This window comes from Leucopleurus acutus, assembly GCF_964270905.1.
Source record: "Leucopleurus acutus genome assembly, chromosome: 3".
Lineage (NCBI taxonomy): Eukaryota > Metazoa > Chordata > Mammalia > Artiodactyla > Delphinidae > Leucopleurus > Leucopleurus acutus.
Window position 1 is genome coordinate 1,899,386 of NC_139145.1, and position 15,586 is coordinate 1,914,971.

The 15,586-nt window shown below is 62.0% G+C and overlaps 1 protein-coding gene across 1 annotated transcript; it reads left to right on the forward strand.

Moving 5' to 3' along the window:
• The first annotated feature begins 1,447 nt into the window (after positions 1-1,447).
• Positions 1,448-9,943, forward strand: ABHD17A (abhydrolase domain containing 17A, depalmitoylase). Its single transcript, XM_082835155.1, has 5 exons — positions 1,448-1,582; positions 4,981-5,517; positions 6,653-6,847; positions 9,212-9,391; positions 9,494-9,943. Exons 2-5 carry the CDS (start codon positions 5,186-5,188, stop codon positions 9,717-9,719), a joined length of 933 nt encoding a protein of 310 aa, XP_082691281.1. The 5' UTR covers positions 1,448-1,582; positions 4,981-5,185; the 3' UTR covers positions 9,720-9,943.
• Positions 9,944-15,586: the final 5,643 nt, after the last annotated feature.

Consider the following 15,586-nt stretch of genomic DNA (forward strand, 5'->3'; position numbering starts at 1 on the left):
GTGTTCCCCTTGGGGCATTTCAGTCCTGGTTGAGCTGGGCTTTCTGGAGGCGCCACTGCTCTGGCCCTTTCTAGCCCAGGCCTGGAGGGGAAGATGGGCAGGGGAAGGAAGCTCCGGACAGGCCTCTTCCTGTTCTGGCACAAGGAAACTGGAAGGAGCCTGGCCCAGGTGTGACCTTTGGACCTCAGGAGAACAGCTGATGCCAGGAGCCCTGAGGGGGGCAGCCGAGGCAGGAGGACTCCGGGGCACCCCTCAACAGCCCCCTGGCGCATGGTGTGGAAGGTGGCAGCTGATCCCGGGGCCAGGGGCCAGAGGAAACCGGCTGGAAACTACCTCTGGACAGTGTCCACTCCTGAGCCTAAGCCTCTCCGGGAATGGGGCCCTGGGGGAGGGCTGGCCAGGGAGGCTTATCTCTGCAAATGAAGCTGAAGGTTAGGCTTCCCGGGGAGGAGAGGGGCCTGGGATTGCCTGCAGCTGGTGGGGCGGATTTTGAGCTGGAATAGGCTTGCCGGCCCAGGGAAAGGAACACGCAAAGGGCGGAGGCCTGGAATGACGAAGCTGTCCCACTAACTCATCTCCCTGACTCAGGCTGGGCCCTGTTGGCCTCTGCAGCCTTCCTGCCCCTGTCCCTGTCACTCCTCAGGAAGGCCTGCCCTGACTACCCTCGAAGAGATTCCCTGGTCACCTTCAGCCACACCACCACTTTGCTCTCAACTGACATCCTTTTTCATCTCCCCTACCTTCAGCTCGGTAACCAGCCGCCTCACTGCCCGCGGGGTGAGCTGAGTGGGAGGGGCTCGCGATCCATAATATTTTACTATATTATTTATTTATTTGGCTGCCCCGCGCGGCATGCGGGATCTTAGTTCCCTGACCAGGCATGGAACCCGTGCCCGCTGCAGTGGAAGTGCAGAGTCTTACCCACTGGACCTACTGGACCGCCAGGGAAGTCCCCGATCCATAATATTTTAATTGCACTAGTAAAAAAGCCAAAACCAAGGCAAAAGAACCCATGATGAACAAAATAAAGGCAGGATCACTTGCCTTACCCCAGTCAGGGGCCTGGTTCCAACAAAACTTTGTGGGTTTTTTAGTAGTGCATTAAAATATATTTTTTTACGTTGACTACTGAGTTTTTTGGCACGCTGTAAGCTTATTTTCTAGGAGTGCCTCACTTGCCTCACCCGAGTCCTGGCGCTGGAATGAGTGAAGGATCGAATGAATGGTTGTGAGTCTCCACTGCCTGAAACCTAAGGGGAACCCAAAGCCCGGGCCCGCCCACCCACTCTTGCCCCGCCCACCACGACGTGGTCCCGCCCCTCCAGGGAGCCAGCTCCACCCCCAAACCCTGCCCAGCGCCCAGCGCCCGGCGCCTGGCCCCCGGCCCCTCCGGCCCTCGCGCACACCTGCGCGTCACTTCCGGGGCGGCGGTGGGAGTGAGGTTCACTTCCGCCAGCGGGGGAGCGGCGGCGGTGGCGGCGCAGGAGACCGGGCCGGGGCCCCGGGGGATCGACGGACGCACGGGCGGGCGGCCGGGAGCCATGGAGCGCGGCCCCGGGGCCGGGGGGCGCGGGCCGCGGCGGTGAGTGTCCTGAAGGGGCTGGCGTGGCTGCGCGGAGCGGTCTCAGTGCTTCTAGCGGCCGTTTGGAGAGCCGGGCCGGGCCGCGAGGCCGGGGCAGTCCGGCCGGACGCCCCCGAGACCCCGCACTCCCGGGGCGGCCGAGGTCGCAGCCGGAGGACCCCAGGATCAGGGCCAGGGACGGCGTCTCAGACTCCGGCAGAGCCCCGTCCGCCGTCCATTCAGCCCTCCGACTTGGGGTGTGTTCCCACCTTTCCGGGTACGCGGCCCCGCCTTCGGGGAATGCGCTGTCCGAGCCAAATACTCTATCCCCGGCCCCGAACCAGTGCCCCAGCCTGACACCCGGACCCGCCGAAGCAGCCGGAGCCCTGCTTCCTAAACGTCTCCAAGACACCTCTGCCCTTTCTCGGGCGTCCTCTGGCGGGCTGGGACACCTGGACAGGCTTCCCAGCCTTTGCTCCAGTCCCATCTCCAGGCTACAGCTAGGGCATATCCACAGCTTCTAACCCACGGGCTCCATTCCCAGCCCGGGACTCCTCCAGGGCTCCTCCTTTTCCCCCAGGATGAAGTCCAAACTGCAGCAGGGCTTATGGGCGCGGCCCGACCCAGCTGTGGCTCCCTCCAGGATCCCTCTGCTCTCCTCTTCCTCCCAGTGTCCCTCTAGCCTGGGACCCGCAGTTCCTGGAACCCGCTGTCACTTCTGGGTTTTGCCTGTTTTCTCCCCTCCCGGCACCCGGCACTTTGCCTGTGCCTTTCAGGCTGACTGGCTGAATGAGGTGCGGTCATAGTCGTCCGTATTTAGGTCGTCCTGGAGTATTGTAATTGCCTGGTTCCATGTTGGTCCTCATGACACTGCCAGCCTGCACCGGCCCGGCAGCGGGGTGTCCGATTATGTGCTTGTGGGTGAAATCGCTGGGCTCTTGGTGCCAGGGGTGCCTGCCCAGTGAGTGAGGCATCTGGATGTGCTCTGTCCAGTCCGAGGCCAGGCTCTCAGGTCACATTCAGTGACATCCATAAAAGACAGCGGGAGGTCCCAGGTCTGCGTGGCTTGAGAAGAGACCTTCCCCCCTCTCTGTCAGATGTCAGACCTGGCGGACTGTAGCGTCCCCCCTTCCCTTTTGCCCCTGGTACTTTGTCCATTCGTTCAGTCAGTGTTTACTGAGCAAGAACAGGTAGTAGTCTTGCCCTCATGGAGTTTCTCTTTGGTTTGAGGGGTATGGTTGAACATGCAACTACAAGCTGCAGAGACAGATCTGAGCCATGAGAGTGTGTATGGGGGGCTGACCCTGTGTGGAAGGGTGCTGGAAGGGAGATGTGAAGGGTGGGTGGGACAAGGGTCACGGGCTCTCTGGTGAGATTAGGGGAACTGCTGGGGCTTCGGCTCTGAGTCAGGAGAAGGCAGTGGGGCTCATCAGGGGAGAGTGAGGTACAAGATGCGTGAGGCTGGAGAGGTCGGCCCCACGCCTGGTGCCAACCTGGCAGATCGTGGTGAAGGCTTTGATCTCTACCCTGAAAATAGTGGGGCTACTGGGGCACCCCAAAAGGGAGGTAGCATGATCAGATTTGTGTTGTGAAAAGATCTTTTGGCAACTGGGGTGAGAATGGCCCAGAGTGGGTGATGGTGGCCCAGCCGGGGGTGGGGGTGGGGACCGGCGAGGAAGGAGACTGTGCATGCCCCAGGCAGAGTTAGCAGGCCCTGTGACGGGCGGATCTGAGGGTGCAGGGAGGTGTCAAGGATGGCATCCCGGTTTCTGGCTTGGTCAGTGGGACCTTGTCCACCTTAGTATGCCTGTTCATCCTCGGGTCACCAGAGGCCTCCTACCTGCCCACCGGCTCTCAGCCAGACCTTCCTCTCAAAACAAGCCTTCCCTGTGCCACCCAAACTCCAGACCCGCCAAGTCACCAAAAGCACCAGGGCAGTGTCCTCTGTTGGGGCCTGGGCCTCTTTGAGAATGTGTTGGAGCAACATCGGTTTGGTTGACACTCTGGAGGGGGAGGGAGGGTGTCCTGGGCACTGTGGGGTGTTGAGCAGCACCCCTGGCCCCGCCCACTCAGTGCCATTAGTAACCCCCTCGCCCCCAACTCATGACAGCCAAAGATGTCTCCAGACCTTGGCAAGTGTCCCCGGGGGGCAAACTTGCCTTCGTCTGAGAACAGTGTGATGGACTTGTAAAGCGAGCATCCCACCTGGGAGTCTGGGGGCTCCTGGAGGCGGTCCGTGTCCCCTCCTTGGTTTTAGCCACCCTCTCCCACACCCCTCCGTGTGCCCCCATCCGAGTGACTGCAGTGCAGCTCTCTGCAGCCCCCGGTCTCAGATCACGGGTCTGGAGGGAGCAGGTGTATTTCTGGGCCTCAGACTGCGCCGACCTGCTGTGCATCCGCGTGTCCCTGGCCCAGTGGTTTACAAATGCTGTGGCCCCGAAACAGAACGGGCTCAGGTGCTCTGCTGCTGACACTTGAGTTGTGAGCGTGTGTCCCTCCCTCACTCCAGGCTGTAGGGAAAATGTAGTAAGTGAGTACTCCGTATTTTCAAACCTCTGTATTTTCTTCCAGTCTCCCTGTTGGCAGCTCCATGTACGATTGTAGTTGCTTTAGCAATTTCGCTGTAGTCTGTTCAAGGCCACGTTTCACATGACATTCTGCATTTCTTCTCTGAGCCTGGCCCATTCCACCACTTTCTCCTCATCTTATTCACTGTCTCTGTGACCTGAGTGGTATCTGATTGATAGATGAGGAAACTGAGGCCCAGGGATGCTAAGCGACTTGCCCAAGGCCACAGACACCTAAGCTGGCAGAGCTGGGGAAGGAACCCCAGGCTCCCATGACCCTGCCCTGCCTTCCCCCTGCAGCAGGCTGACCCCTGGGCCTGGCCCCAAGCACTGGAGAGAGCCATTGTCTCAGCCCAGTAGGCCTTCCCAGCCTCGAGATGTATCCTGCTTTTGTTTCCAGAGCCTTTGTTTGTTGTATTTCCTCTGCCTGGGCTCCTGTCTCCGGACTTCGCAGGCCCTGGGAGCTGGGAGCGTGCTCCTGGGTCCCTGTGGTCAGCAGTCCGTCCTCGCCCGGCTGAGCTGTGGCACCTGGGGGTGGCAGATGGGGATGGGCCCCAGGGCAGAGTCTGGGCCAGCCGTGTGGACAGAGGCATGGGGCGGGGGTGGGCTGGGGTGACATTTCCCAGGGCCTGGAGCAGGAGCTGTGCCTGGGAGAGCTGGGTGGGCCAGGGCTCTGATCGCCCCGCACAGCCTGCAGGCCGAGGCTGGGTTGATGAATGGGCTTAAATGGCAAGAGTTGGTGTCTGCCAGCGGAGGAAGGGTGGTGGCAGGCGGGGTCCTGGTCAGGTTTAGGTCCCACCAAGGTCACTTGGGAGCCCCGGGGGAACTCCACATCTTGCTGTCCCCCTGCAGGGTTTCCCTCTGTGCGACATGGACACACGAGGCTGCGAGGCTCCCAAGGGCTCAGCTTGGACCGCGATGGGGCTGGGCTGCAGCCTCCTAACGGGGCTCTCGTCTGGGGCGGTGGCCGGGGGTCGCCCTGCCCCCTGCCCGTGTCTCCGAGCACCCCCATCCCTCCCCTGCCGGGCAAGGCCCGCCCCGGGGCCCGGCGCCCGCCATGAACGGCCTGTCGGTGACTGAGCTCTGCTGCCTCTTCTGCTGTCCGCCCTGCCCCGGCCGCATTGCCGCCAAGCTCGCCTTCCTGCCTCCAGAGCCCACCTACTCGCTGGTGCCTGAGCCCGAGCCCGGGCCTGGTGGGGCCGGGGCCGCCCCCTCGGGGACCCTGCGGGCCTCGGCTGGCACCCCCAGGCGCTGGAAGCTCCACCTGATGGATCGCGCCGACTTCCAGTACAGCCAGCGTGAGCTGGACACCATCGAGGTCTTCCTGACCAAGAGCAGCCGGGGCAACCGCATCTCCTGCATGTATGTGCGCTGTGTGCCCGGCGCCAGGTGAGCCACATGGACTCGACCCCCCGGGGTGGAGGGACCGGGTGAGGGGTGGGAGCCCAGGATGTGCTCCATCCTCAGGGCTCTTGTTTCGGCCACTGGTGGCCCTTGGAGGGCCAGAGACTGGCGAAAGCCCATCTGGAGGTGCAGGTGCCCCGGGGATTCTTCTCGCCAGAGGGGCAGCAGATGAGATCTGCCCATGGCCACCGAGGAACTGCCGGGGGCCCTTCCACTTACAGCCCTCTGGGAGGCCCTCTCGGCACCCTGTCTTGTGGACAAGAACCCTGAGGCTCGGGGGCTCGGGGATGGCTCTGAGTGGCTGCGTCACGTCACCTGCTCGATGTGGAGCCGTCTGCTTCCGGGTCTCGGTGTTCACCTGCCCAGGGCTGGTCTCCTGGGCCCTGGGTGCCTGGTGAGGCCCGGCACCCGCTTTGGGCCGGTGGCCCCTGAGGCCTGGCTGGTGGCTTGGGCCAGGTCTGACTGCCGGAGCCCTACAGTGGTGCAGAGGGGGACCTTCCAGCTGCTTCCGCCTCAGAGCAGGCTGGGTCCAAAGGGCAAGCTTTTACCGTTCAGCTGGGCTGGGCTAGGGCCGCAGTGGGGCTGGAGGAAGAAGGCTCTGCAAGGCTGTCAGCCGGGATCCAGCCTGGTCACCTGCCATCGGCATGACTGCCTGGCAGGGCTGCCATGGGGCACAGGGCAGAGGTGGCGGCCCGGGTCATTCCCTGGAGGAGCGGGAAGAGCTGCACCGCGGTGACCGGGGCTTGGCTCTCTTCGCCTGTGGTCGGAGGGCCGCGTCTCATCCTCCAGGATGGTTCCGAGCAGTAGGCAGACGTGCCTCCCATCCTCGGGCCGTCAGAGTCCCTCCAACAGGAACAGTTCCAAGGGAGAGGTGGCTGCTGCTCAGGGCGTCAATGTGATGGTCACTGCGGCTTCCTGGGCTCACGCTGGGGGTCCACCTGTGGCAAGAAGGTGACTGGTGGGCCCACCGGCCCCCTTTGATGAGCGGAAGCCCGAGGCTCCACTGTGTGTCATGGCCTAAGTCACACCGGGCAGAGCCAGGCACTGTTCCCCTTGGCAGGGCTCCTGCCCCCTCCGCCCTTCGCCGTCTGACCTGTGCTTCCCCACTGCCCACCCCAAGGTACACGGTTCTCTTCTCGCACGGCAACGCGGTGGACCTGGGCCAGATGAGCAGCTTCTACATCGGGCTGGGCACGCGCCTCAACTGCAACATCTTCTCCTACGACTACTCGGGCTACGGCGTGAGCTCGGGCAAGCCCTCCGAGAAGAACCTCTACGCCGACATCGATGCCGCCTGGCAGGCCCTGCGTACCAGGTGAGCTCACGCGGCGGGGAGGGGCTGGTGGACGTGTCTCCTCACAGGTGGCTGGACCTGGTGAGACCAGGTGGGAGGAAGCCCAGGTGGGTAGCCCCGCAGGAGAGGGAGCTGGTCTGCGGCCACACTGGGCCACAGGAAGAAGCCCGACCCCTGTTCCCCCTGCAGGGTAACAGGCATGCTTGGTGTGCAGGGGGAGGGCGGTCCTCCAGCCTCCCTGGGGGGGGGCCCCTCCTGGGAGCCGCTGGCCTGGGACTGTCCCCATGGGAATGGAGGTTCCGCCTGGAGGGAGGGGGCAGGCAGAGGACGAGGCCCCTCCTGAGCCCAAGAGGTGGTGTGTGAGGGCGGTGTGAAAGGACTCTGGGAGCCCCGAGGCTGAGGGAGCACTTGGGGTGCGGGGAGGGGCTGGGCCTCTGCATCAGGGTTCTGGTCGTGGAGCTTGGCCTCATCCTGAGGAGGGTCTCCTCTGGGCCTGGAAGGTTCTGTCGGGCAGCTTTGTACCCAGCACAGTCCTGGTGGCTGGAGGGAGGTCAGCTCCTGGAGGCTGGGTCCTCCGCAGGCATTGTGCCCAGCACACAGCTGCTTGCTTGACTCAGACAGGGCCCCCGCTGTCTGGTCTACACCTCCGTCCCCAGACCCCACTGCCCCGGTCATCCAGGTCCTGGCAGCCCCCTTCCACCCCGTGCTCGCTCACTGAAGCACAATAGCTCAGTCTCTGTGCAGAGATGGCCCGGCGCCCTGTGCTGCTCTAGAGGGAGACCCACCCAACCCCACCCTCCCGAAGGTGGTGCCCTCTGCCTGCCCAGGGCCGCCCCATCTTGGCCCTGCCTGGCCGACTGGCGCAACCAGCTCCTTCAGGGACCACAGCCAGCCTGCCATGGGGAGGCGGGGCCCTGGTTGCTGGAGTGATGCACCAGGCAGTCCCTGATGCAGGCCCTGGGAGCAGGGTCCCCTGGCACCACCCTGGCACTGGGACCCATGCTGGGTGGCGTGGTGCAGGTGTGTGTCCACACTCGGCTGCCGCAGCCTGTCCCCACTGGCTGGGGGTTGCTGGCGGAATCATATCCCGCCGAAGGGTCAGGGGTCTGAGCTCTGTCATCCATCCATCTGTCCTGCTGCCAGGCTTGACCTCCAGAGACCTGGTCCCTCAGACCCAACAGCTGAGAATCAGCAGGAGGGTGGGAGGCTGGGGCCCAAGTGGTGGCCTGGGGCGGGGCAGGCCTGGAAAGAAGAGCTGTGTCATGCGGCACCTGTCATGTTTGTCCAGGTGGAGACAGCCAGGTGGCAGCTGGGGGTCCCTGCCTGGAGCTGAGTGATAGGACGAGGCTGGTGCTCAGCACAGCAGTACTCATGGTGAACCAGGGAGCAGGTCGGGGAGGAGCTTGCAGGGTGGTAGGCACAAGGCCAGATGGCATCCCCGAGGCCTGGGGGTTGGGACCGGAGGACAGGGACAGGGGCAGATGGCGCCTGGGTGCCCAGGTGGGTTGCCCAAGTGAGACGAAGACCTTCCCTGGCCACTCGGAGAAGGGGCACCCCCTTTGAGATCAGTATGTGGGTGTGGGGAGGAAGGCCGTGGAGGCCCCCTGCAGTGGGAGGGTGGTGAGTGGGTCCTTGTGGGGTCAGGAGAGGACTGTGCTGGGATGGCGCTGGGGGAGGCCCGTGTGGAGGGGGTGTGTGTGTGGGGGGGTCAGGACCTGGCCACTGTGTAGGAAAGATGCCCAGGGAGGGAGGTGATGGCCACCCACCTCCTCCCCTCAGGAGCCGCTATGCCTGCTCACCCACGTTGTACTAAGCAGCTGAGGGGCTGCAAACTGGCTGAGATAAGAGAGGACGAGGCTGCCTCCATTCCCCGAGGCCAAGGGGGTGGGTGAGGGTGACGGATGCTGGGAGGAAGACACACCCCCTTGCCCTGCGACCTGGAAAGGCTGTCGAATTCCGAACAGCGAGGACAGGAGGGCCGCAAGCAGGTTCTACATGCGGCCCTGGTCGAGTGTGTGTAGGGGTGGGGGTGGCCTGGTGACCAGGAGGAGCAGGAGAGGCCCCAGGGATCTGCCCCCAGGAACCACACAGCGCAGGTACGGCCCGCACAGGTGCACTGCCCAGGTGTGACCAAGTAGATGCTGTCGAAACTGAGGGTAGAGCTGGGGGCTTGGGGCTGCGGGCAGCCAGCTCCCCTCACACCTGTGGGTCCTGCCTCCCCTGCTGAACGGACCGCCTCGGGGCTGGGAGGCAGGGGAGGGTGCCTGGGCGCCACCCTATTGCCTGGAGCGTAAGCGGAGAACAACTGGGGACTGCACTAGGAGGGCAGGCAGTGGGAGGGGTGTGCGTGTTGCGTCGCGGCTGATCTGCCCCCACCGCCGCCAGGTACGGCATCAGCCCAGACAGCATCGTCCTGTACGGGCAGAGCATCGGCACGGTGCCCACCGTGGACCTGGCCTCGCGCTACGAGTGCGCCGCGGTGGTGCTGCACTCCCCGCTCACCTCGGGCATGCGCGTCGCCTTCCCCGACACCAAGAAGACCTACTGCTTTGACGCGTTCCCCAAGTGAGCGCGGAGGGGGGCGGGGCCGCGGGCGGGGGCGGGGATCCAGGGGGCGGGGCCGAGGAGGGGGCGGGGCGTGGAGGCCTAATGTGCCCCGACCCGCAGCATCGAGAAGGTGTCCAAGATCACGTCGCCGGTGCTCATCATCCACGGCACGGAGGACGAGGTGATCGACTTCTCGCACGGGCTGGCGCTCTACGAGCGCTGTCCCAAGGCCGTGGAGCCTCTGTGGGTGGAGGGCGCCGGGCACAACGACATCGAGCTCTACAGCCAGTACCTGGAGCGCCTGCGCCGCTTCATCTCCCAGGAGCTGCCCAGCCAGCGCGCCTAGCCTAGCAGCAGGCCCGAGCCGCGCCGGGACCTCAGCAATAAGGCGGCGCCCGGCCCCGGCCCCGGCCCCGGGGGCTGCATGTGAACCCCCGGGCGCCCCACGTCCTCGAAGCAGCTGGCCGGTAGGGGTCGGGACCTGACCCGGCCCCTGGGCCGTGGACAATGTACAGGCGACGGAGCTATGCGCTCCTTTCCTTTTGGAAGAAAAACGAAGGAAAAACGTGAGAACAGAAATTAAAGATTTAAAATTTTAAGGTTCCTCTCCCTTTCTTGGCTCATGCGTGCTCTTCCTGGGGCTCAGCAAGCACGAAGAGGGGGCCGGGCTTTGTCCCCAACCCCCCAAGGAAAGTTCACAACTGCGGATGTCAGGTCACTCCCTACAGAAGAAGGGTCCAGTTCGGGTCCTTGGGGCTGCAGGTTGCCTGGGTGGTGACGGAGGGGCAGCAGCATTCGAACCCAGGACGCTGCGTGCTCAGAGGGCGCACCTGGGGAGGGTGGTGGGCTTCCTGTCTCCGAGACAACCCTGGGGGTGGAAGTGGCCGCCGCCGGTTTAGGCTGGGCCTGCTCCGGGCCCCCAGAGAGGCAGACAACCCTTCCGTGCCCGTGTGGTAGACATCGCAGGGCTGCTCTTCCCATCCCACCCCACCCGTCCTCGGCTCCCGCTGCCCAGAGAGCTAAGAGAGTCTTGCCAACGGGGACGCTTGGGCCCAGTGGAGGGCAGTGGCAGGTCCGAGGCCGCGTGGGGCCTCCCCAGGAATGAGGTCACCATGAGCACCCCGCAACACGCCTCCGGACCTTGGTCTGAGCTGTATCCTCCGCCCGGGGTGCCCTTGAAGACAGGGTCGGTCCGCGTCACCCTGGACCCTGGCCAGACGCCTGGCTCATCAACGGCCTCCGGAGTACCCCCTGCGACCTCCAAGGGCGGCACTCTAGAGTGGGTAAGGCCTCAGAGGCCTGTCATCCACCCCGAGGTCGGGCGGCGGCTCGGCGTGTGTGGCGACACTAGGCAGTGGCGAGGCCGGGAGCCGGCGATGCTTCCGCCTCGGCCCCTCGGGGTCCGCGGCCCCTTTAAGAGGGGGCGGTGCTTCGGCCTGGGGGCGGGGAAGACGGCAAGGGGCGCGGCCGGGCGAAAGCGGAAGTGGGGTGGCGCGCGCACGGCGGAGGCGGTGGGTGGCGAAGCGCGAGGAGACCGCGGCCTGCGCGGTAAGTGGCAGCGGCTCGGGCTCCGGCTGGCCGGCCCTGCCCTTGCCGCCGTCCCGGTCGTGGGGGCGCGCCCAGCGGGCCGGCCGACGGCGGCGGGTGTGTGTCAGTGCTCTCTGTGGCTCACAGCTGGCCCTCGGGCCTGGGGCGCTGGAAGAGCCGGGAGTGGCCCCGGGCACGCCGTCCCTGACCCAGGACGGTGCCCGGCCTTGACCCTCCCGAGCCCCACGGGCCCTCCCGCTGGGAGGCTAGGCTCGTGTTTGATAATCCAGGACGTCTAGGAGCAAAACTGAACGTGGGGTGTGTTCTCTCGGGAGCAGAGAGCATCGGGTCCTTTCCGCCGCGGGGCCTTTGCACGGACTGGTCCTCGTGACCGACGTGCCGCCACTACGGCCCGGCCTTTGCCGATCCCCCTCAGCACGTCCGGCTCCTCAGCCTCCCGCTGCAGTATTTCTTCCCCGAAGCCGCCCCCCAGCCCTGTGCTCCCACTGACCCCACTGCTGCCCGTGTCACAAGAGCCCGCCGTCTTTTCACCCCATCAGAATGTAAGTTCCCTCAGTGCCGGGGCTCCGCAGTGCAGCAAGTCCAAAGCGACGGCTCACGATTGAACAAAAATGTTTTCAGACACACAGAGTAATTCAGAGTATAGAAGAGTGTTGGGTGAAAACTCAGTGTTCTTCCCACCCCTGACCTCAAGTGCTCCCCTCCACTGGGGCAGAGAGGAAGCAGTTTCTTATGTGTCAACAAAGAAAGTGCATGTGTACCTAATGAATTTATACAAAAGTGTGATCCTCTTACTCAGCGTGCCTTGGAGAGTGTTGAGTTTCCCCTACATAGATAGACTGGATCCAGTCCTCCTGGTGGCCACGCCAGTTTATTAGCACTATAATTTATTCATCCTGTTTCTTGTTGGTTGAGATGTAGGTTTTTTCCAGTCTTCTGTAGCAGGCAATGCTAGGTCCAGTATCCTCGTACAAATATCTTCCTACCCAAGTACGAGTACTTCTGGAGGCTGAATTGCTTCATACAGAAGGACTAGATCCAAGGGCTTTCCATAGAACTCTAAATGGGTATGTGAGCCCTTAAAATAGTATTTCATTGTAGCTTCATTTGTGTTTCCTAGAAGTATAATCAAACATCTCAGTGCTTCTGTCAGATTTGTTTTTATGTTGATCATTTCTACCACTAATATAATCATTTTGAAACTGGAAGTCTATTATAAACATGTATATACTTAAAAAGCCATTTGTATTCCACATTCTTTGTCCATTGGGTTCTTGATGTTACTATTGGGTTCTTGGGTTGGGTTCTGTTGGGTTCTTGGTTTACTGTTTTATAGGAACACTTTACAGATGAAGAAAATTAGCCCACTGTCTTAAAAAGGATATATATTGGGCTTCCCTGGTGGCGCAGTGGTTGAGAGTCCGCCTGCCGATGCAGGGGACATGGGTTCGTGCCCCGGTCCGGGAAGATCCCACATGCCGCGGAGCGGCTGGGCCCTTGAGCCATGGCCGCTGAGCCTGCGCTCCGCAGCGGGAGAGGCCACAGCAGTGAGAGGCCCACGTACCGCAAAACAAACAAAAAAAAAACAAACAAAAAGGATATATATTTTTTCCAACTTGTCATTCGTGTTTGACTTGGATTGTGTGTGGGTTTCTTTGGTTTTTTTTTTTTCGTTTGTTAATTTTATTTATTTAGTTTTGCCAGGCACTTAAAATCGTTATCAGTCATTACCTTATCAATATGGCTTCAGCATTTTGTATAGTGCTCAGAGAGATCTTCCCTACTCCACGATTGTAAAACGTTTGATGTTTTCTTATGTAAATATAATGGTTTGTTTTCTAAATATGTATTTAAATTTTTGGTCTAACTCTAGAAAGGACTTCTGAGAAGGAGTAAGGTAGGAACCCAACCTGCTTTTTCCCAAATCGTTCGACCCCAAAGCCATTTCCCGATAAAGCCATTCTTTTCCCCGACTGAAGCACCGCCTTTACCGCACGCACGAGGGGCTCTCCATGTCCGGGGCTCTGTTTCTAGACTCTATCACCCCAGTCATCCTGAACCCTGCTGACTTCTTTACTGTCTGGAGGCCCCAACTCCCCTCGTGAAAATCAAGAAAAGTTCTGTCATAATAAATAGCTGACAGCTTGAACATGTTCCCTGTAATGCTAGTTCTGACAGATAGGATTCTGAAAACTTAAGCCTTTGGGGCCTCCCCCCTGGCCCCCATGTACAGTCACAGTGCGAGGTGCTGACCTTGCTTGAGGTCAGCACAGTGCTTTACTCGCCGGTGCCTGCCCATTGCAAGGAAGGGATAAGCTAAGGCCAGGGGCTCCTCAGCCTGGCCCGGCCGGCGGGCTCTGCCCTTCTGCGGGGGACTCGCCTTTCCCACGGGGGGTGCCTCTGAGGGGCTCAGCCTCTGAACCGCAGGGGCTGTGATGGGGGAGTGGTACCTTCCGGGATGCATCCCCCCCTTCCTTTCCACTTGGTACGGCCCATGAGCCAGGCCGCCTGGGACAAGGGCCAACTTTCGGTTCTCCATTTTGTGAATTTCCCAGGACACACGTGTTCACACCGGGCAGCGTTCTTGTGCTGCTCAGCAGGCGCCCCCCGGCTCCCCAGAGCCTCGCGTCCTCCGCTCGACACCTGGCCTGGCGCACCTCACCTGACACCTGGCCCCTGGGTCCCGGAACCAGGGTCCAGGCTCTCTGATCCGCGGCCTAGGCACGCCTGGCACCCAGAGACCCCGGGGGACACAGCCCGCCCAGGGGGTGGGGCTGCCTCAGCCAGGCACAGGCCCCTCCCCGAGGGTGGGGTCCGGGTTGTGCGCATGCCCCTCGCCCTCAGGAGCCCCGACTGGACTTCCTGCAGGGCCCAGCCCCCGAGGGCCCTCCGTCCATCCTCCCTTCCTTCCTCTGGCGACCCTGCTTCACTGCCCACCCCCCATCAGGCTGAACTGGTGGGACCCACCCCTCTGGCTCTGCTGTCTTCGTGTTAACTGGGGGGCCCCAGAAGAGGATGGGGAGTTCAGTGTCCTCTCTGACGCGTAGTGGCTAAGGTTATGTGAGGAGCTGTGGTCCCCCCAGGGCCCAGATCTGAGATGGGGCCTCGCGGTGGTTGCCACCCCTCAGGGCCCCCGGCACCCCGACCCAGGGCCTGGGCGCTACCCCAGGGCAGGCACTTGTCTGTATGCTTCACGGTCAGGGTGCAGGGCCAACGTGTTAATTGTGCGATTCCGTCAGGTGGGAGTGCCAGCCCAGCATCAGCGTCCCCCTTAAGTTTTGAAGCTCCTGCCGTGTGCAGTGGATCTTCACGATAACAACCCTGGGCTACTGGGGTCGCCGTCCCCACTGTCCCAACTTCAGGGGAGATGGCTCTGGCCAAGCTGCCCAGAGAAGAAGGCCTGGGACCCTGACAGGACTCAGGCCTGGGCTCTCTGGTGCTCAAGTGGTCTTGGGACACAGGTGTGCCCCTGCTGGACAGTGAGCTCTGTGCTGCCAGACCCCAGGGCCAGGGGGCACAGGTCAGAGCCCCGTGTGTGTCCACAGCACGTCCAGGTGAGGTGGAAGGGGTGGGCCTGTCTGTGGTCATGGTCATCGCTGGCAGGAGCCGAGCCAGGTGCTCTCTGAAGCCCAGCAGAGCGCCGCGCAACCCACGTTACAGGAGAGGGCCTTGAAGAGGGCTTGTCATCTCCCCTAGCAGGGCACAAGGAGGCCAGGCCCACGGGTGGCCCCCACTGCAGCTGGCCATCTGAAACTTTCCTCCGGAAGCCCCTGCTTTCCAGGGGTTGGTCCCAGGCCAGCAAGGAATGGAGGATGAGCAGGGGCCCTGGGGAGGGAATTCACGGGGCTCAGGCCATACCTGCCCCCTCCCGCTCCTAGAGAAGGGACGGGTTACGGGGGTGGGCTGGGTTTCTCCCCAGAAGCTGGGAGCAGGGACCTGGCACCTCCTGTGGGGGAAGTTAGCCACATGCCCACTGCCCGCCTAGGCCTGGGCTGGGGCCTTCTGCACCTCCTACGTGTGACCAACCCCTAGGACCACGGTGAGTAATCTGACACAAGTTAGAAATAAACTGGGATGGGGGCTTCCCTGGTGGTCCAGTGGTTAAGACTCTGCGCTCCCAATGCAGGGGGCACGGGTTCGATCCCTGGTCGGGGAACTAAGATCCCGCACGGTGCACGGCTTTAAAAAAGAAAAAATATTTTTTGTGTACCTTTGCAGGAGTGGGATTGCTGGGTCACAAGGTACCACATTTACGGCTGTGACAGCTTTGTACACAGCTGTGAAAATGTAGAACTCCTGGTGCCTCCGATGTGGACTGCTAGCATCCACTCCTCGTGTTTAATTTCAAATGTTCACCTCGGACTAGTTTGGGGTTTACAGAAAAGCTGCCATGTCTAGCCTTCCCCCAGCGCCCCTCGTGGGAGGGTCTTGTGAAAACCAAGGACTAACTTGTGTACCTGCCCATTCGCACGCTCCAGACTTTTTTCCCCGTCTCCGCAGTTTTCCCACTAACGTCCTGTTCTGTTCCAGGGTCCGACCCGGCAGCCCACATGGCCTTCAGTCATCATGTCTCCTTACCCTCTTAAAACCTGTGACGCTCCTGCAGTCTTTCCTGGTTTTTCATGGCCTTGACAGTTTGGGGACCAGTCGGGAATTTCTGTAAAT